The 20,376-nt window shown below is 52.0% G+C and overlaps 1 protein-coding gene across 2 annotated transcripts; it reads left to right on the forward strand.

The window, feature by feature from the left end:
- The first annotated feature begins 98 nt into the window (after positions 1-98).
- On the forward strand, positions 99-20,376 carry UBAC1 (UBA domain containing 1). Of its 2 annotated transcripts, none has more exons than XM_081260938.1 (10): positions 99-441; positions 5,095-5,215; positions 6,261-6,334; positions 8,541-8,648; positions 9,774-9,876; positions 10,183-10,291; positions 11,385-11,607; positions 14,898-14,984; positions 15,711-15,849; positions 19,869-20,376. In XM_081260938.1, exons 1-10 carry the CDS (start codon positions 304-306, stop codon positions 19,982-19,984), a joined length of 1,218 nt encoding a protein of 405 aa, XP_081117064.1. In that variant the 5' UTR covers positions 99-303; the 3' UTR covers positions 19,985-20,376. The 2 variants fall into 2 exon arrangements, with proteins under 2 accessions (XP_081117064.1, XP_081117065.1); XM_081260939.1 differs by lacking the exon at positions 19,869-20,376 and adding an exon at positions 19,645-19,670.

The raw sequence follows: 20,376 nt of genomic DNA on the forward strand, positions 1-20,376 counted from the left end.
TTCCGGCGCGCCTGCGGGAGGGGGCGCCCGCGGAGAACCACATCTCCCGGCAGGACCCTGGGCGCCCGAACGCACTTCCGGCGCGGCGGCGACGGCGCGCCCCCGGCGGCTGCGGCGGCGGCAACCAGGCGACCGCTCGGGCGGCGGCGAGTGACGGGTGGCCGGGCCGACGGGAGCCGGGGCGGGGCGGCGGCGCGGCCCAGCGGAGGAGAGCCCGGCGGCTCGCCCCGCCCCCGCCCCGCCCGTGCGCCCGGGTGACCTTCACGGGCTCGGGCGGCGGGTGCAGGCCCGGGCGGCGGCGCGATGTTCGTGCAGGAGGAGAAGATCTTCGCGGGCAAGGTGCTGCGGCTGCACATCTGTGCCGCGGACGGCGCCGAGTGGCTGGAGGAGGCGACCGAGGACACCTCGGTGGAGAAGCTCAAGGAGCGCTGCCTCAAGCACGTAAGGCCCGGCCCCGCGGACCCCCGCCCCGGCCCGGACCCCGACCTCGGCGCCCGCGCTCCTGCCGTATCCGCCCGCGGCGGAGGCAGCGCCTCCAGCTCCTTAGCTCGGTACCCTCCTTCCCGACTCGGAAACCTCTGGGCGCTATTTCTGAGCCCAGCCTCCAGGCCTAGCACTTTACGTGCCTCCTGCATTTAATTTCCACAGCTACTTGGGGAGGTAGGGCAGATGGGAAAACGGAGGCCGGCGAGGACAGCCTGACCCGAGCAGAGCTCGTGGTTTTCTGGCGTCCGTGCTTGCTTCCTTGCTGTTGGGTAAGGCTTTTGTTTTCTTCAGTGGCTCCCGCAAGAGGTGGGAGTTAGTGTGCGTTCCTTAATTAAGAGGACCCTTTCCTGTCCCTGCAGAGCCAGCTGCTTGGAGCGATTTCCTGTGGCCCGCCAGCCGGCCTGGGGTTGGCTCCTAGCTGGAGTCACTTAAAATAGTGCCACAGTGGGACAAGTCTCCGGGCTCTTGGTTTTCTGCCGGGTAAAATTGATTTAGTGGAAAGGTGCAGGACAAAGGGTTTCCTCACTGGGAGTACCACTTGCTGAAGTTTATTCACAGGGAATACTTCTTAAATTGTTAGACCCTCTGGGTTGCTAATTTCTGGAACTAGTTCTTGAGGCCTTTGCCTCTCACTAAGTTCAGGTGAGACATCTATCCACCTCTCAGGCCCTGGTGGCCTGTACTTTGTGATGTAGTTTTGCCTGGCAGAATTTAGCCACAGCTTTTTAGTGGGGACTCTAGGTGAAAAGTTACATAGTCCTCAGGTTGCTTGCATTAAAATATGGTTTGGCATTGTCTCTTAAGGTAAACTTTCAGTTATTATTGTGTTAACTGCTTGCAAATAGTACTTTTTCACCCCTCCAGTGAGTATGATTTTGTGGAGCTGATCTGTAACTGCAGAGGTAGGAATGGTGAAACCCAGCCTTCAGCCCCCTCTGGAGCACAGTGGTTGTGCAGGTTTGCCTGGAGGGATTTCGAAATCAAAGGCTGGGGATCCCAAAGGCCTCTAGGGTGTTAGTGTCAGGTTTGTTGCTTGTCTAGGCTTGTGTCTTTACTACCTCGCCCCCCTTGGTGCTATGTCCTCCCACCGAGGTTGGGCTCCTCAAGGACTAAGTTTGTATCCACAAGCCCAGGGCCAGTGCCACAAAACAAAGGTCAGGATTCATGAAACAAATGTAAACTTACTCTGAACTGCTTAGACATAGGTGTGGCATTTAGTCTAACTCAATAGTGGTATGGATTTGCATAACCATCATAGTAGTATTTTATGAAGGGAAACGGCAAATGATCCCTAGATACAGGAGCACTTGGGGTTAATTAGGCAAGTATTTTCAGTATGCTGATTATTCATGATATTTCTTGTTCTAGTTGGTATTGTGATTATATCATTTGGGATTTTTTTTTTCCATTCTTAACCTCCTTTCAGTTGAGATTTCATTCCACTCTGCAGTCTCCCTGGGAGTGGAGGATCTAAGCATCAGGGAATTTTACACCATGAGGATCCACATTGGCCACAGGACTGGTGGGCTGTGTTCTCAGAAAGTGTCCTCCCTTCATCCCACCATCCTGCAGGCAGAGTCAATGCTGTAGTCAGAAAAGAGAATTCCCGAGTTTTGCACTTGAACATCACCCAGAAAACAGCTGCAGCTGTTGTATTGCTGGAGGCAATGAGATCTGGATGTCTTGGCTTTGCCTTCCTGCGCCTACTTTGCCTGTACACGCTTATGCTGGTGGAGATTTTCCTTCCTCTTTCCCCCTTTGCCTTAAGAGGGATGATGTGGGCATAGCTCTCGCCTAGTACTTTTGCCAGATTTCTACTGTGTTAGAGAGGGATTGTCATAACTTTTTTTGGAGGGGAGGTACTGGGGAATGAACCCAGGGGCTACATCCCCTAACCCTTTTTATTTCGTAACAGTCTTGCTCAGTTGCTGAGGCTGTTCTGAAACTTGCACTCCTCCTGCATCAGTCTCCTGCGTTGTTGGAATTACAGGCATGTGCCATTGTGCCCAGTTTGTCAGCTGTTAAGGAGATGGATAGCTATTGTTACCTTTCCCTTTTTTGTTTTATCCAAAGTGAGTTCACCCTGGCAATCTCTGGTTTCCATTGTGCATTACTGGGAGAAGGGGGACAGTAAGCTCTTGTCTAATAGGGGGTTAAAAGTGTTTAAAAAATGTTATATATGTGGCATGGTGGAGTTTTTCTGTGATAAGGTGTCAGAAAAGAGCACCATTCTTGCTAGTATAGCTGCTAAAACTTCCTAGGTCCTGTCATTTTCACATGGCAGCATCAGGTATGAGAGAAGCTGAGAGGTGGCTCCTCTGGGGAGGCCGTGGGATGCAGAGGGGATACAGACCTCCCTGCCCCAGTGGTGGCCTCCATTGGGGCTTCGCTGCTGCATCCTGGCATGTGCAGCAGAGATGGAAGGAGATTGTCATTCGAGGCAGGGGTGATCCATGCTTATGTTTTGACCCCAGTGTGCTATTGACAACTGCAGAGTACAGTTTTTGTGGAACCAGGATGAGGATTTTTTTAAAACTCTGTTTCATAAACTGAACTTGACCAATCAACTAGAATTAGTTGTGAATTTTAGTACTACCCAGAGGCACATGCAATATTCTGGGAACAGAACCCTTGCCAAGTTCAAGGGAGTTGCGGCTTCTGACCTACGTCATCAGAGGAGAGAATGCAGACTGCTATGGCTGGGCTTCTCCTCCTCCACTCTCAGGCCAGTCTGAGTCTGCATCGACCTCTTAAGCCTTCATGATGCTTTTTTTAAAGCTGTTTTCAGTCTTGGAGACTAACAGACATTTTGGCTACTCTTACAATGCTGATGTTGAGTGAAGAATGTGTTTCTGTTTCTTCTTTTCTGGTTAACAGTTGTCTGAGTGAAGAATGTGTTTCTGTTTCTTCTTTTCTGGTTAACAGTTGTCTGTGCGGGGTATTTTGAATGTCTGATAGCTAGGGAGGTGGCAAGCAGGCCTCCAGTGGAGTCTGCCGGTGGCTTCCTGACGCGTCCTGGAAGGCCTGGAGGACCCTGGTGCCCTGAGCTTTCTGGGGTGGGCATGTCTTGGAATGGCACACAGCCCCCTTGGAGGGCAGGCCACGCCTGCAGCTCGATGCTGGGTGTTCAGAGGCAGCCATTGAGCTGTCTCACCTGGCTTCTTCCTTTCCTGTTCTTTAGATACTAATTCTGTCATCTAAGCCCAGGGGATCCATAGCAGTAGGAATATAGTTGGGACCCCTGGCTCCATTCTGAATTTCGGGGGCCACCAAACTGGGCTCTGGAAGCATTTGTGTGTTTTTTTCCAAAGTATAAGTGCCACCCTAATTCCCCAGCCCAAAGCTCTGGCTCATGGGTGGGGCACAACTAAGAGGTGGGCACTGTGTGATGCGTGTTGCTGATGAACAGGGAAGGGGTTGGGATGTTGGGTACAGACCCTGGTGAGCATGCATGGCCCACCAACAGGCACCAAGAGCTCACATGGTCTTCCTTCGTGGTGCTGTCCGCATTGCAGGACCTACTGTGCATGGTGGCCAGGTGGGCAGGACTTCTGTGATCCAGTAGGTGTGTGGGTCTGGAGGGTGGCCCACGGCTGTGCACAGAGAGAAGCCTCGTTGAATAAAGAAAATGTCTGCCTGGCCCCTGCCAGCCATTTGCTGTGAGATATTTAGATGGTATTTCAGGATTAGGAGAATCTGCTTGGGCTCCCTCCTGGCCTGTGGAGTCTGACCATGGAGGTGGTATCTGGGGGCACCCTGGAGTGTGGGTGGGGTAGCTGTGTGGTGTGCATGAGGACCATGCTCTTGTGCATGTGGCTGCCTTCCCTGGGTGGGTGAAGATATCAGGCCCTTTCTTCTGCTGCCCCATGCATGTAACTGGGTTTCTAGGTGTCGTAGATATGACTGTGTGCTTGTTGATCCCCTGTGAGCTGCCCCAGGAGGGCCGGAAGCTGCGTGCACAGTGTGGCTGTCACTAGTGGGCTGGAGGCCAGTGTGAGGCCATTGTGCTCAGCACTGTCCTGAGGACTTTGTGGGCTCTCTGGGCAGGTCCTTGCCTCTGGGAACAGTTCTTTTTCTTTGCGGTCCTCCACTCCGTTTTACAGAGGATGGTACCATGGAAGAAAGAAAAACAAGTGCACAGAGTGTACCTGGATCTCTAGGTTATCAGGAAACAACAGACTATTTTCACTTAAAATTTACTTTCTAAGGCTGGGGTTGTGGCTCAGTGGTAGAGTGCTTGCTTAGCACGTATGAGGCACTGGGTTCAATCCTCAGCACTACAAAAAATAAATAAATAAAAAATTACTTTCCAGATCTTTCCAGACTAAGGAGTCGGTCTGGGTTGCACCACTTATCAGGAGGGTGCTGCGTGTCCAAGCTCAGGAGTCTGTGGTAGGTGGGTGCTGAGGTCAGAGGCTGGGATCATGGGTCCTGGCATTGCATCTGGCTTCTGTTGGTGATGGGATTCTTTGATTTCTTCTCAGCTTTAATGGCTTAGCTAGTAAGAAGCCAGTTGATTTCTGTGTGACCTCGGACATCAGGTCCTGTGTTATTGGCATTGTGACATATTTTCTGTTTAGATGTGTGTCATTTGCTTCTCCCCTGCAGTGTGCTCATGGGAGCTTAGAGGATCCCAAAAGTGTGACCCATCATAAGTTAATCCACGCTGCTTCAGAGAGGGTGCTGAATGACACCAGGACAATCTTAGAGGAGAATGTCCAAGACAAAGGTAAGTGGCCTCCAGTGAGGTAGTGCCCAGAGGCTGCGGGGCATGGGACCTGGGAGCCATAAGCCCTTGCCAGCATGATGTCCAGCTCTGAGCTGGATATGAGTGGGGAAACTGGGCCTGCTCTGGTTTTATTTTCTTTTTACTGAAAAAAAAAAAAAAAAGCATGTGTTATGATGGTGTATTTGTGAAAAATAGCAGAAACTGCTGGGTGGTGCACGCCTGTAATCCCAGTGGCTCAGGAGGCTGAGGCAGGAGGTTCTCGAGTTCAAAGCCAGCCTCAGCAAGGCCTTAAGTAACTCAGCAAGACCCTGTCTCTAAAGAAAATATAAAAAAGGGCTGGGGATGTGGCTCAGAGATTATGCACCCCTGAGGTTCACCTTTGAGGTTAAGCACTCTTGGGTTCAATCCAGAGTACCAAAACAAAAAAAAAAAGAAAGAAAGAAAAAAAGCAGAACCCAGAGTTGAGCAAGCAACAGATACCTGAGAACCTAACATGGACTTTATTTTTAATTCTGTTTCAAAGCAAAATTGACTCTGGAGTGTCTGCAGGTTTTATTGATGGGCTGGAAGCCACCTTCATGGGGCTTCAGGCACCCGGGCCTGTGCTCATGCACAGATTCTCTGCATCACTTGGCTGTGCCTGGGGCATGTGGGGAGGAAACCCCAGCTTTCTGTGTGTCCCTTCAAATAGTGACTTTAATTCTGGAAATACTGAGTTATCAGCTCTGAGCTGCAAGAGTAAACTTTGCAGTCTCACAGAGTTTTTGAAACTGAGTCCATGAAAACGAGAACATTTGAGAGATTCCCATGAGTTCTTTGTGTGGTGTCAATGCTACACTGTGCCTGTTTCCTGGGCCAATGGTCACCTGTGACCACCCTCCGTCTGCTGCTCTTCAGGCCCAGGAACTGCATGTCAGCCAGGGTTGTACACACATCATGGACACCGAGGGAGGATGAGCTTGCTGGGTTTAGGATGGGCCCAGGGGGAACCACGGCTGTTCTGTCCTTTCTGCCACTTACACTACGAAACGTTCTTTCTCTCTAGATGTCCTATTATTGATAAAAAAGCGTGCTCCAGAGCCACTTCCCAAGATGGCTGATGTCTCCGCAGAAGAAAAGGTACGTGCCATGGTGTGCAGCCAGAGTGCTCTTGGTGGGAGTCTCCTGTGCCTGAGATTGTTAGGAAACATTCTCTGTACTGATTATTCACCAGTTGGGCATAATCCCCAGTCACAGACCATGTGGCTACTAGGGATTCTCAGTCATGGCTGAGCCTGTTTAGCTGATCTTGGTCTGTCCCTCATGGGTGACAAGCCCCTGAAAAGCTGGCTATGTGGTTTTTGAGATGCAGAGGGGAGTAAGGGCAAGTTCTTCAGTTACAGCCCAAGCCTGTGCTGCTGTTCAGCTTAACCTCTGTCCTTTCTTTTTTCTCAAGCAGCCAGATTGGTCTCAGTAGAACAGTGTAGCACAGTTGTTAATAGACCCCTCCCCCCCCCACCAAGAGACAGCACAGGAACAGAGAGGGGGTGGGGTACTGCTGTTCTGAGAAGCTGCATTTTGTCTGTCTTGCCTATTCATGTTCATAGAGTGGATATATGATCTGCGTCTTCCCCTTAACATAGGTGCCTTAGGAAAGCTATAGGTTATTATGGGCTAGTGGCTGTCCCAGAGTGTGACCCTTGGGAAGCTCCTGATGAGAGCTGTTCTGAAGATGGATCTTTTTCTGCTCTTAACCCAGACTTCTCACCCATGTGCTAGCGCAAAGCAGTCCTATCTTAAAGGGCACCACCTTTGTTTAACAGCTCTTATCTCATGGGGGTAGAGCTTCTTACTCCTTCCTGGGACACCCAGAAACAGTGTTCGGCCCAGAGGATGAGCAGGCCAAACTCCTGGGGTTGGGCCCGTGACCTGATAACAGATGAGCTATTTTCGGGTCTCCTCTGGGACCAGGGATGTAAGAGGAGTGTACCAGGCCTTGGGCCCTCCTTATCTTTAGCTGCTCCTGGCCAGGGTGTGGGCACAGGCGGGCACCCTTCTCCAGTGGATAGACCTGGGCCTGCCCCAGCTTGTCCTGAACTAGGCCTGCTTCCAAGAACTGCTCCAGGCCTGTTGTTCTCAGATTACAGGTTTGACTGTTGGTGTTTATAAATGGTGGTGGGGTTCTGACCTGCCCCACAGTCCTCTGGGCAGCTGGCTTGCAGGATGCAGTGGAGCTCCTGGACCTGCTCCTCCTCCTCCCTATTTTGGTAGAATGACACTCTGTAAGATGCCAACTTATAGTTTGTGGATTAATTGTAAAAAAGTTATTTTAGTTGTTAATAGATCCTTATTTTATTCATTTACTTATATGCAGTGCTGAGAATTGAACCCAGTGCCTCACACGTATGAGGCAAGCACTCTACCACTGAGCCACAACCCCAGCCCATAGATTAATTTTTCTAAGACAAAATAACACATGTAGCTAAAAAGTCATATAGTTCTACTGGTCTTTTAATAAAAACCAGTAGCTGGCTGTCACACCAGAGTCATATTCCCCCAAGGTGACCACTCATGGTGCTTTCAGCTGTTGTCTTTAGTAGTCCTCTTTCTTATTTCTGAGTAGCATACATGTGTTGCTGTTTCTTGAATTGCCAGTTTAGGCTGCTGGCTCCTTAACAGCAGAATGGAGCCCCCGGGCTTCACCACTCTCCCGCCAGGTGTCAGAGCGGAGTGTTGATGGGGAGAGGGTGTCCGTGGCTCCATTACTGTTGTTACTGATGTGTAGTTCTCTGCCACATGCAAGGCACATGAAGATTATCTGTCTGGGGGTAGGGCGTTAGCCTAGCATGTGCAAGGCCCTGGGTGTATCCCCTGTACTCACCCCACGAGATTATCTTTTTATACAGTTGCTTGTCCTGGAGGTAATAATTGCCTTGTCATTTTGCTTTCTTGCTTAGCTTTTTATCATCACTTCATTTTCTTCAACAGAATTGGTAAACCCTCTGAAAACGTGCTTGTGTATATTAATTAGGTCATCAGCCAATTGCCTTTTCTTAGAGATTTCCCTCTAAGCGCCTGTGGCCTTCATCTGTCTGAATCATCCACTCCTGCCTCTTGTGCTTCTTTCTCTCATTTTAGAATTGTATGCAGGTTTCCTATTGCCACCTAACAAATGGCCACAGACTTACCTTCTTAAAACAACACTCATTTCTTGCTCGTGGTTCGTTTGGTCAGAACCTCAGCTTGCCAGGGTGTATGGCTGTGGCTTGGGCAGACAGGCCTGCTGTTGAGCTTGATGCCTTTATGCTCCTGTGCCCACCTGTGACTCGCCTCACTTTCTGTACAGAAGAAACAAGAACAGAAGGCTCCAGACAGAGACGCCATACTTCGGGCCACAGCCAACCTGCCTGCCTGTAGCACGGACCGGGCCGCAGTCCAGACCACCATGAGGGATGTGAGTGCTGTCCCACAGTGGGTGGGGGTCTGTACTGCGCACCTGGGGTCTGTGAGAGGTTCCCCAGAAGTGCCTAGGGCTGGCGCTGTGTGCAGTCCCAGTATTTCTGGAGGCTGAGGCAGTAGGATTGCAAGGTCTGGGTCAGCTTGGGCAATTTAGGAAAGCCCTGTCTCAATAGAGAAAAAAAACAAATGTTTGGGGAAGCCAGGAAGGGAATTTGGGAAATCTTTATTACTTTTGTAGCTTTCCCATCATCTCAGATTATTTCAAAACCAGAAGTTTAAAGACACCTGGGGGTGGGGCTGAAAAGATGTAAACCCTGGGGAGCGTCACGTCTTTTCTGAGAGTGGTGAACTGTTAGGATGGAGCCCAAGTGCTTAAGTTACTTTGGACTGGAAAGTTCTAAGTTAAAAGACAATGTGTTTGCCATGCTAGAGTGGATGGTGCAGGCTGAGGGCATGCTCACATGTCAGCAGGGGGGATGGTGGCCAGCCTTTGACCTCATGCCATCAGCTCTGACCTGGGTACTTTGAGAACTTGTCTGCTTTGTTTTAGGAACACCTCTCCTGGGGTCTCTTCTGGAGAGTTCTGTGTTGCCCAGAACCCTTCCACAGCAGCGGGTGGGTGTCCTACCCCTGCCTCTGTGTGTCCAGCCTGGGACTCTCAAAGGCCTGGGCTTGTGTGGGAGGAGCTGTTGATCTGACCCCCAGGCCTGCCCTGGCTAGAGCTGGTGTGCAAAGTCTCTGAGGGCACCGTGCCAGCCCCCTTGTTGTTAGGCTGTGGCCAGCCAGTCGGACAGGTGGAGCCATCAGAATATTCTCTCCTCAGCATAGCTGCTAACCCTGGCCAACAAGTGCTTTCCTCACTGGCCATAGGCTGAGCGGCACACTTTGCTCTTGGGGTTTGGCACCAGATGTATGTGTGCTGGCCTTGAGCCCTGTCCTGTCCATGTGCACAAAGCCCTTCCTTCCTGAGGGGGCCTCCTGAGGAGGTGCGGCTCCAAGCCCAACCCTCCTCTCTCAGGCAGCCTGGTTTGGACTCGGAATTGGCATATTAGAACAGGTGGGGCTGTAGGTGACATAGGCTTGTTGATGTCAGAGAAGTGATTTTTTTTCCCCACTGCAGTTCCAGACAGAGCTCCGGAAAATCTTGGTGTCTCTCATCGAGGTGGCACAGAAGTTGTTAGCACTGAACCCTGACGCAGTTGAATTGTTTAAGAAGGCAAATGGTATGAGCAGAACCCAGACTGATTGCATGACTCTCGTTCCCACCCGTCTACCCTCTGTCTCAGAGAACATGCCGCAGCCCTTGGCATGAAGCTGGAGAGGTCAGCAGCTGTGCCTGCCTTCGCTGGTGTGGGCCGGCAGCCTGTTGATACCCCGTTCCTTGCACATAGGGCGAGAGCTGGTGCTAGAGCTTGGGTTCCCTGAGGTTTCAGAACATGCTAGAAGTGCTTGGTGTTGCAGATGTGCCTGACAAACTTGGGGGCCCTGAGAATGCCCCCTGACGTGGCTGGTCTCCTCTCTTCCCACAGCCATGTTGGACGAGGATGAGGACGAGCGAGTGGATGAGGCCGCCCTGCGGCAGCTCACAGAGATGGGCTTTCCTGAGAGCAGGGCTTCAAAGGCCCTTCGGCTGAACCAGTACGTCAGGCCCTCTCCTTCCTGAGATGCTGGGGCATGGTCTCGTGGGCCTGCTGGGGTCCCATCCTCTCTGCCAGTCAGGCACATGCTTCACTCATTGGGTCATTCCCAATACATGTGTGTTTTTAAAGGGGACCCTATATGTGTGCCCCACAGGTAGCTTAATTCATCACCTCGAAGTGTATTTTGTTTTGTTTTTTTAAGTAGTGGGGATTGAACTCAGGAGTACTCTATACTGAGCTCCATCCCCAGCCCTTTTTTAAAAAAATATTTTTAGTTGTAGTTGGACATAGTAACTTTATTTTTTATTTATTTTTCTGTGTGGTGCTGAGATGGAACCCAAGGCCTCACACGTGCTAGGCAAGTGCCATACCACTGGGCCCCAGCCCTTTTTATCCCTTCATGAGTCAGGTTCCTACATTGCCCAGGCTGGCCTTGACTAGCAGTCCTCCTGCCTCACCTCATAAATACTCGGGGTTACAGGTGTGCACCATTGTGCTTAGCTCAAAGTGGTGTTGTGTTGTTCTGAGCCTCGGTCTTGCTGTGTTGCCCAGGCTGTCCTTGAAATCCTGGGCTCCAGCGTCTTCCTTCCTCAGCCTCCTGAGTAGCTGGGACTGCAGGTCTGTGCACCACTGCACATGGCTATCATGAGTTTTAAATTCTCTCCTCCTTTGGGGGAAATGTAAGCCAACTGGTGGACCTGTTGGTGCTCACCGTGCCCTTGTTATGAGAGCTCAGCGTCGAGCCTCCTCCCAGCAGGGACCAGGGCTCTATTTAGTACTTCTTGAGATTCGTGCTTTTAGTTGCTTGACACAAAGTCTTCATGGGGGGTGGTGAGAGGCCGTGTCCCGTATTATGCACCTGGACTCATACACCCTAGGTGTTTGGTGCTCTTGGCTTAGAAAACGGGGTCTGCAGGGCAAGAGCCTTGGTGATTGAGGCAAGGGCTGTGTGAAGGGTTCCTGTCCCAAGGGGCCACCTGCTGCTGCTGGTGAAGTTGCCTGAACAGTAGTGTCCCTTCTTTGGTGCATGTGGGATGGGAGCCCTGTTACTGGCCTGGGAGAGTTGAATAGAGTGTCTTGTCCCCTCCCAGCATGTCGGTGCCTCAAGCCATGGAGTGGCTGATAGAGCACGCCGAGGACCCGGCCATCGATGCGCCTCTTCCAGGCCAGTCCTCACCAGCAGCAGCAGGTGCTGCGGCCGCCACTCCAGAAGCTGCTGCTGGGACTAGCGAGGGAGACGAGGAGGTCCGGGACGAGCTCACGGATATCTTCAAGAAGATTCGCAGGAAAAGGGAATTCCGGGCCGATGCTCGGGTACGTTTTGTGAGCGCCGGGTGATTTGGCCTCTTGCTACAGCTGTGAGGAGGCTGTGGAAATCTGGAAGGCCTCCCGAAGGCCACTCTATGTTGTCTTCTTGGGTTCCTGGTGACCTCTTTCCTCTCAGTGGCCAGTTGACATGGGGTCTCTCCTGAGAAGGTGGTATGGAAGTTCCTGTCCAGTCACAGGTGTCAGCCAGCCTCTCCTGCTGCTGTGGCCACATGACAGGGCTGGGTGGTAGTGCCCAGAGAACTGGGGCATCGTGTGGGCTGGCAGGCCTCTGAGCAGGGACTGAGGGTCTGGGACACCCAGCCCTGCATGGCCATGGGTACAGTGTGTGGACTGGCTCCCTGCTGCCTTGTGCTTGATGCCTCCCTATTCTGTGCCCCCTGCCCTCCTCTTTGATTAGGGTCTTGATTCTTCCTTGGCCCTGTGCTTCCTGTCAGATCGTAGGCTTGTGTATCTGCGTTCTCATTCTGTTTTTGAGGTTGTTATCATTAATGGTACTGGGAATAGAACCCAGAGATGCTCTAACACTGTGCTGTGTTTTCAGTACTTTTTGTCTCCTATTTTTTATTTTAGGTAGGGTCTTGTTAAATTGTTGAGGCTGGCCTCAAGTTTGCAACCCTCCTGCCTCCCAAGCTGTTGGGCTCACAGGCAAAACCACCGCACCTGGCTCCATGTTTTTGCATGTGGTGTATAGATTATTCCTTCAGGATCTCACCAGTGGGGTTGTTTGTTCCACTGGAACCATATGTGGCCAGGTCTCAGATGTCCAGGCAGGATGATTCTGAGCAGGACCCCAACTAGGAGCCAACCCTTAGATCTTCAGTCTGGTGGGACCATGGCCACATACTGACTTCTCAATGTAGTCCTGCAGAGACCAGGATGTCCGCCTCTCCTTCCTGGCTGAGCCAGGGTCTCAGTGCCCACTCCACCTGCGGTGGGCCCAGGTCTGTCTGCTTTCTGCCTGATGGTGCATCCTGTCCCCCAGGGCAGCCCTGCCTCACGTACCCTCTCACTGTTAGGCTTTCCGTTCTGTCTCCGTCTCTTGGGGATTCCCTGTCTTGAGAGTTTGTGCATTTAACTCTTTTGTTTCTTTTTTTTTTTAATATATTTTTTTAGACCTTTATTGTGTTTATTGATTTTATGTGGTGCTGAGGATCGAACCCAGGGCCTTGCACGTGCTAGACGAGCGCTCTACCCCTGAGCCACAACCTCAGCCCCCTCTTTTGTTTCTTGATGGCATTCCTCATATTAGCAGAGCGTTTGTCTCCTGATTGTAGGCCTCCAGGGAGTCAGGTCCATTTCCCATGCTGGGACCCTTTGGGGACACGGTGTAGCTCTTGGGCTGGTCCTTGGCCTCTGTGGGCAGTGGGTGTGTGCTTCCCCTCGTCTGGGTCCTGCCTGGTCCTTGTGTGGTTGCTGCTGGTCAGTGCACGTTCCTTCTTGTCTCAGCCTTTTCTAAGACGCAGGTCTCCGTAGTTGAGGGTGCTCATTTGCTCAGATGCTCTTCTCCTGCTATTCCTGCCCTTCACCTCTTATGCTGAAACCCTTCTCAGAAGGCCTTCTTGTGTGGCACTGTGAAGGCTGCAGCTCCAGTGCAGCTTGCCAGCCTGTCTCCTGCCCTCTGGTTCTTGCCCCAGGAGTCCGACAGGGCTCAGGTGTTGGTCACACACAGTGGCCTGTGCTGCTTGCTTCCCTCCCAGCTGGGCTGAGACAACCACTGCAGGAGGTGCAGGGTCCTCAGAGGCGCGAGCATGAGGACTCTGTCCTGCTGCCGCCATGGGAAAGTCCTTCCCTTTGGACTGGGCTGAAGGGCAGAAAGCTACCAAGTGTCATTTGGAAGTACTGGGGCATCATTTCATGGGCTAAGATGGACGTGAAGAGGGAAAATGGATTTTATTGACACTAAAAGGTCCATCCTGTGCTTGAATTCAGCTCTAGACTGCAGGCCATCTGCTGGAGATGTGTGGCATGTGCTTGGCCCCTGAGCCACCTCAGCCCCATGTCTTGTGACTTTGACATCCAAAAGCTGTTCAGTGAGTGCTTCTCCCAGCATTTGCTTTTAGACCTCGGAGTCAGGAAGGGTCCAGGAAAGCACACGAGGTAGACCATGAACAGAACGGGGGAGCTTCTGAGCCACCCACACACCACCTGGCTCCAGCCAGCATCCTTCATGCTTCTCCTCTCCTCTGAAGTCCTCTTCTGTTGGTCCCCTTGAAACTCTGTGCAAACTGGACTGTGAGTGGACAGCACTTCCCTGGGGCAGCGTGTCATGGCATTGGGAATGCTGTGGGGGCTGCTTAACACCGTGAGAACCTGAGCAAGAGGGGCCCGGGGCTGTGAGACTTGGGACTTGACCTTCAGAGGATCAAGAGAGACCCTTGAAAACTCAATGCAACCTTTTTGTCTTTTGCAAAATTGACCCTTCAAACACTGCGTTTCATAGTTGAGTATAAAGGACATGTTTATTATCTTGTCACACGGATATCGTGTGGAAAATCACCCTCCCCAAACACTGAAGATTAAGTCCTTGTTCACACCAAGAATGTTTACACTTAAGAGCCTGAGTTTGTATTAGATGTAAGATTAATTTTTAGTTTCTTTTTTCCCTAAGATAATCTGAATAGAGCCCTCCCTCCCTTTTTGGTTTTGGTAGTGGAGATTGAACTCAGGAATGCTCAACCACAGAGCCATATCCCCAGCCCTTTTTATTTTTTATTTTGAGACAGGCTCTTGCCAAGTTGCTGAGGCAGGCTTTGAATTTGTGAACCTCCTGATCTCAGCCTCCCGAGTACCTGAAATCACAGGTGTGCACCACCGTACCTGGCTAAGGCCCCCTTTGTAACAAAATACTATGACCCTTCTGTCTCCATTTAAGTTGGATTTATGAATTTGACCTTTCTCTGAGGCTACTTGTGGGATAGCAAAGCCTCTGGCGTGAGCTCCCTGAAGGTTGCTGAGCCACACACTCATTGGGACAAACCTAAAACATTTGATGCCGGCTGGCCTGCGTTGGGTCCATGTGAGTGCCCTCTGGAGGCCTGGCCACTTCTCCTCACCCCAGCTGGCTTCCCTCAACACCTCCTGGGCCCTGCTCACTGCATCACGTCTGGCAGCTCTTGGGCGAAGCTGCCCAGAGCCCGCGTGTTCTCCAGTGAAGCTGTGCGTAGGAGCACTGGGCAGAAGGTCCTGGTGTGTTCAGGAGGCCCTGCTGAGGTGCTGGCTCCCTCACGGGCTGCTCAGCCTGGGTGGGGCGTGACCGGCTGTGTGGTTCCCTGCAGGCTGTCGTTTCCCTGATGGAGATGGGCTTTGATGAGAAGGAGGTGGTGGACGCCCTCAGAGTGAGCAACAACCAGCAGAATGCCGCCGTGAGTACCGGCAGGCGCCTGTGCCGTGCCTGCACCGCAGTGCCCCTTGCCCATCGGCCCTGTGCTGTGCACTGTGGCTCCCACGCGTGGTCAGTTACGCAGCTTTTTACGTGAAACGTTAGCGGGGACGGTTCAGGTGTTACACGTTTTTAAAATACTGAGAACATTCTGGGCCTTGGCTTTCTGAGAACGGTGCTCTTGTGAGCGTGCTCTGCGGAGGAGTGTGCAGCTTGTTAGTTTATCTGTTAAACAGACTCTTAACATTGATTTCCCCTCGTGGACTGCTGAGGGGAGCTCTGCCCCAGGTGGGCTCAGTGGTGACTTGGGGACAGAGTTGAGGCAAAGACCGCCAAGACAGAGGTGAGGAGTCTGTGTGTCCACACTCGCAGGCTTGTTGGCTATGGAGAAGTGCAATCAGGCTGGTCCTTCCCTAGAACAAAGTAGGTTGTTGGGGGCTCTGTTGGCACCCACGTTCAGTGGCCGGGGGCCTGTGGGTGGGTGGTCAGACCACTAAGAAAGCCAGGCTGGGTCCTTCCTTCTCTCTCTGAGTTGCCTGGTGTGCGAACCCTGCATGTGTGCTGGGTTCATTGACTCTAGGGCTCCTTATGGCCAGAACAGCTGCAGGAGTCAGCAGGCACGCACAGAAGGGCAGGGCCGCCAGCCGCTTCACTCCACGTTGAAGGTATTCGAGGAGCTAACGGCTACTTTGCTGTTTTGGGTTTGCAGTGCGAGTGGCTGCTGGGGGACCGCAAGCCATCCCCTGAGGAGCTGGACCAGGGCATCGACCCCAACAGCCCTCTCTTTCAGGCTATTCTGGACAACCCGGTGGTGCAGCTGGGGCTTACCAACCCCAAAACGTTGCTCGGTATGTGTGTCTCCCACACTCGGCGCCTGTGCGCCCGCTGCCCAGTCCTGCATCCTGCAGGCACTGCTGCCTAGTCACTGGAGAGCTGGGAGTCAGGCTCTTGGGGGTGGGACCGGCTCCTGCAAGGGTGAGCCTGGGTGGGCAGTGGCTTCAGTAGGGACAGACATGAGGAGAAAGTGTGGTTTTGACTTTTGCTTTTTATTTACAAGGGACAACTTTGTTAATTTGTTTCTATTGTGATATGTAGATATGTGCGAAAGTGTATGTGTTTATAATTTTTTTGGGGGGGTGGTACTGGGGATTGAACTCAGGGGCACTCACTACTGAGCCACATCTCCAGCCTTATTTTGCATTTTATTTAGAGACAAGGTCTAACTGAGTTGTTTAGTGCCTTGCTTTTGCTGAGGCTGACTTTGAACTTGAGATCTTCCTGCCTCAGCCTCCTGAGCTGCTGGGATTTTAGGTATGCACCATCATACCCAGCAGTGTGTTTATAATTTTAAAGAATAATAAATCCAGCTGGGCACAGTGTCATAAACCTGTAATCCTAGGGACTCAGGAGGCTGAGATAGGAGGATTGCAAATTTGAGGCCAGCCTCAGCAACTTAGCAAGACCCAGTCTCAAAAAATAAAAAGGACTGGGAATGTAGCTCAGTGGTTAAGTGCCCGGCTTCAATCCCCAGTGCCAAATAAAAATAAGTCTGATAGCCACATATCTGCCCTTCAGCTTAAAAACAGTGCAGGCCTCCCTGGGGATTAGTCCCAGGACCCTCACAGACTGCAAAGTCCACAGGTGCTCAAATTCCTTACACACAATGGCACGTGACCTGCGGATGTCTTTCCACACAGTTTGGTCTCTGGCTTACATGCAAGCCCTTGTGAGATGCCATGCTACGTAAACGGTTGTGTTTAGGGAATAAAGATGAGGAAGAAAGCCTGGGCATTTTAATACACAGTTCTTTTTCCTCAAGTATTTTTGACCCTCATCTGGTTGATCCATGGATGCTGGACCCCTGGATTGGAGGCCTAGCCATTGCAGTCCCCCTGAGCCGCTGGACACCATGCCTCACTGTCCTGTGCTGCAGAGTCTTGCCAGGCATGTCTCCAGCAGTCCAGCAGCTCTTCCTGCTTTCTGTGGTGAGCTTGTTGAGGTGCCTGGGTGACCTGCTGCTGCATCCTTTTGTGGCCAGGTGTGTCGCCCAGTGGCGGTTCTCTATTCTACCATCTCTGCCACTGTTAAAAACAGAGATGTACTGGGTTGCTTTCTGTACACCATGCTGCTCTGAGCCCTCTTGTCCCTGTGCCTGAGGCCCCTGGGGCTCCCTAGAGGCCGCAGCCTGGCCTGCCGCTCCCTGGCCTGAGGTGGAGCTCCTCTAGCAGGGTTTGGCTGCAGGGTCTCGGCTTGTTTGGCCCCTTTTCCTGTGGGATTGTTTTCTGCCCACACTGGCGTAGAAAGCCCAGGTCCGAATGCTGGCCCTGTACCAGTTACTTGCTTCTTGGATTTTTTTTTTTTTTTTTTTTTTGGTACCAGGAATTGAGTCCAGAGGCATTTTAACCACTGAGCCACATCCCATCCCTTTTTAATTTTTTTTAGGCAGTTCAGGCCTGAGTTGCTGAGGTTGGTTTGAACCTGCGATCCTCTTGCCTCAGCCTCCCTGGAATTAGAGGCATGGCCACTGTGCCTGGCCCAGTTTCCTGTGTTGGTTTTGGCTTCTTCCCAAAAGTTTTGGCACTTCCAGCTGGCGAGTGCAGGGCTCATGTTGTGACAAACCAGAACCTGTTTCGTTTCTGTCAAAACCCTCTGAGAGAAAAGTTGAGAAAGGCACTCTCCAGCCCCTGCTGCATCCCAGAGCTCTGCGCTCCCCCCCTCTGGGCCAGTCCTGTGAGTGATGTGCCAGTGTACGGCTGTCTTTAGTGAGTGCGTTCCACCCTCAGTGCCCTTTCACACTGAACCTGGCTCACCACCTCTCCTGCTGTTTATGACCCTTAGGAAGCTGGGGGACTGCCCAGAGGCCTTTCCTTTTTCTCCATCATGTCCAGTGTCCTTTCAGTTGGGCGCTCATCTCGGAGTGCAGGTGCACCCTTCCTTCCCCTCACCTGGAGTGGGTGAGGCTCGCAGGGCCTTCAGGAGTCCTCAGGTGACCCCGTCAGTGTGGCTTCTCCTGTGTGACTACACTTCTGCTCAGTACCTTGGTTCTTCTGGAGCTTGTTTTTCTGTAGCGGGGAGGCAGGGGGAAGTGGGGTTCCCTGTTCTGTAGCGGGGAGGCAGGGGGAAGTGGGGTTCCCTGTTCTGTAGCGGGGAGGCAGGGGGAAGTGGGGTTCCCTGTTCTGTAGCGGGGAGGCAGGGGGAAGTGGGGTTCCCTGTTCTGTAGCGGGGAGGCAGGGGGTAGTGGGGTTCCCTTTTCTGAAGCAGGGGGCTGGGAAGTGGGGTTCCCAGTCCTTGCTTCCTTTGTCAGATGCCACACTCGCCTCGCCCTGTGTTTTCACAGCCCCACGTGCCTTTCTGCAGCCTGAGGTTTTCCCTGGTTTGCAGAGGTGTTAGGCACATCAGCAGGTGGCTGGGAGGTGGTTGTGTCATTCTTAGAATAGTCAGATCCACTCTGTGCTCTGAACCTGGCCAGGGTCCTACTTGACGCAGATTTTGGAGCATTAAGGATGATTGTCTGGTGAAACCTCTGCAGATACTCCAAACCCAAGCCAGGTATGGTGGTATCCATGCCTGTAATCCCAGCAAAGGAGACTGACTGAGGCAGGAGGATCTCAAGTTCAAGGCCAGTTTAGGACTAAGGGTATGGCTTAGTGGCAAAGCTCCCCTGGGTTCAATCTGTACTATCCAAAAAAAAAAAAAAGTGTATATAAATAGATGAATAAAGCTGACAACCTTGAATCTGAACCACTTCTGGTCTGAGTGCTCCAGACTCCTGCTTGGTGCTTTCACTGGAGCCTTGGACATGGGCGTGGGTCATCCTTGCTGAGGTGGCTAGGCCTGGCATAGGCCGTCTGATGCTGGCGGAGTTGGGATTGCTGTCCTGCAGTATGGCTGGGTCATTGAGCTTTTTGCCATAAAGCGGACCTGGTTTTGGGAACGATTTTATAAAACTGTTGAGAAAGTCAAGAGTTTTGATTTTGAAGAAGTGCTGCATTACAATTTGTCCTTATCTGTTGGGGCTGCACTCGAGGTCTTCCACATGCTGTGTGAGTGCTCACCACCCCCCGCAGCCCAGCTCTTCCATTACCTTTTTGATGTGCTGTTTTCTTTTCTTTTTTTTTTTTTTTTAATGTGTGTGTGTGTGTTTTATCTGTGTATTTTTATGTGGTGCCAAGGATAGAACCCAGTGCCTCACACTACTAGGCAAGCACTCTACCCGTAAGCTACAGCCCCAGCCCTGATGTGCTGTTTTTTCCTAAGATTGAAAGTTAGACTTTTCAACTCAGTGATATTAAATTTGCAGCAGGCCCTTTGTGTGTTGGTTGTGCCTGCATTATTTTCTCAGTGTGGGATTGCAGGTTGAGGTGAGTTTTGGGGTCCTGGTAGTTGCTGCCAGGTGGCTGTCCAGAGTCAGGTGCTTGAACACAGAGGCGAGCTGCGCCCTGCCAGATGGAATAGCAGCCTCTGTTCTCAGATCTGCTGTTTGGGGCACTGTTGGGTATTGTCTAGGGGATTTTAGGCTGGGACTTAGCATCAGCAGTGAAGTGTTTTTTTTTGTTGTTGTTGTTTTTGGTTCTGGGGATTGAACTCAGGGGCCCGTAACCACTGAAGCACATCCCCAGCCTTTTTTAATTTTTTTGAGACAGGGTCTCGCTAAGTTGTTGCTAAGTTGCTCAGGGTGGCCTTGAACTTGGGATCCTCCTATCTCAGCCTCCGGAGCCACTGGGATCACAGGTGTGCACCACCCCTCCTGGCTTTTGGCAGAAGTTTTGAGTGACTCTTTCCTCATTTATGCATCAAGAGGAGAGTTGCCCCGTGCTTGTTGGTTTCTGGGTGCTGGTACTCAGCCTCACTCACTGTATGTCCACAGCATTTGAAGACATGCTGGAGAACCCACTGAACAGCACCCAGTGGATGAATGACCCAGAAACCGGCCCAGTCATGCTGCAGATTTCTAGAATCTTCCAGACGCTGAACCGCACGTAGGTGGCATTGCACCTCTTGGCTGTCTGGCTGTAGCAGCCTCCCCAGGCATGGAGCAGGAGGGCAGGGGCCCTCGCCCAGAAGCCGCCTTCAGCACCAGGCCTGGATTGCTCGGGCCACAGCTGCTTTTCCTCCCTGACCTTACTGCCTATGGACTCCTGGACGGTAAGCTGCGTTCTTAGCTCCTGACAGGTGTTCGCAGGAAGTGGAAGAGGAGCGATCGCTTTCTCTCTAGAGTGCTGCAATGGCTCTGAAAGGCGCCCCCTGGCGAGTGTTGTGGGGTCCGCAGGTCATCTGAAAGAAGGCATGCTGCAGTCCAGTGCTTTCCCGTGGGCTGACCCTCCAGAGTGACTCTCAGATGGCTCCTTTAATAAATAAAGCTCTTTCCTATTTTC

The sequence above is a fragment of the Spermophilus citellus genome, assembly GCF_964194105.1.
Source record: "Spermophilus citellus genome assembly, chromosome: 2".
Taxonomy (NCBI): Eukaryota; Metazoa; Chordata; class Mammalia; order Rodentia; family Sciuridae; genus Spermophilus; species Spermophilus citellus.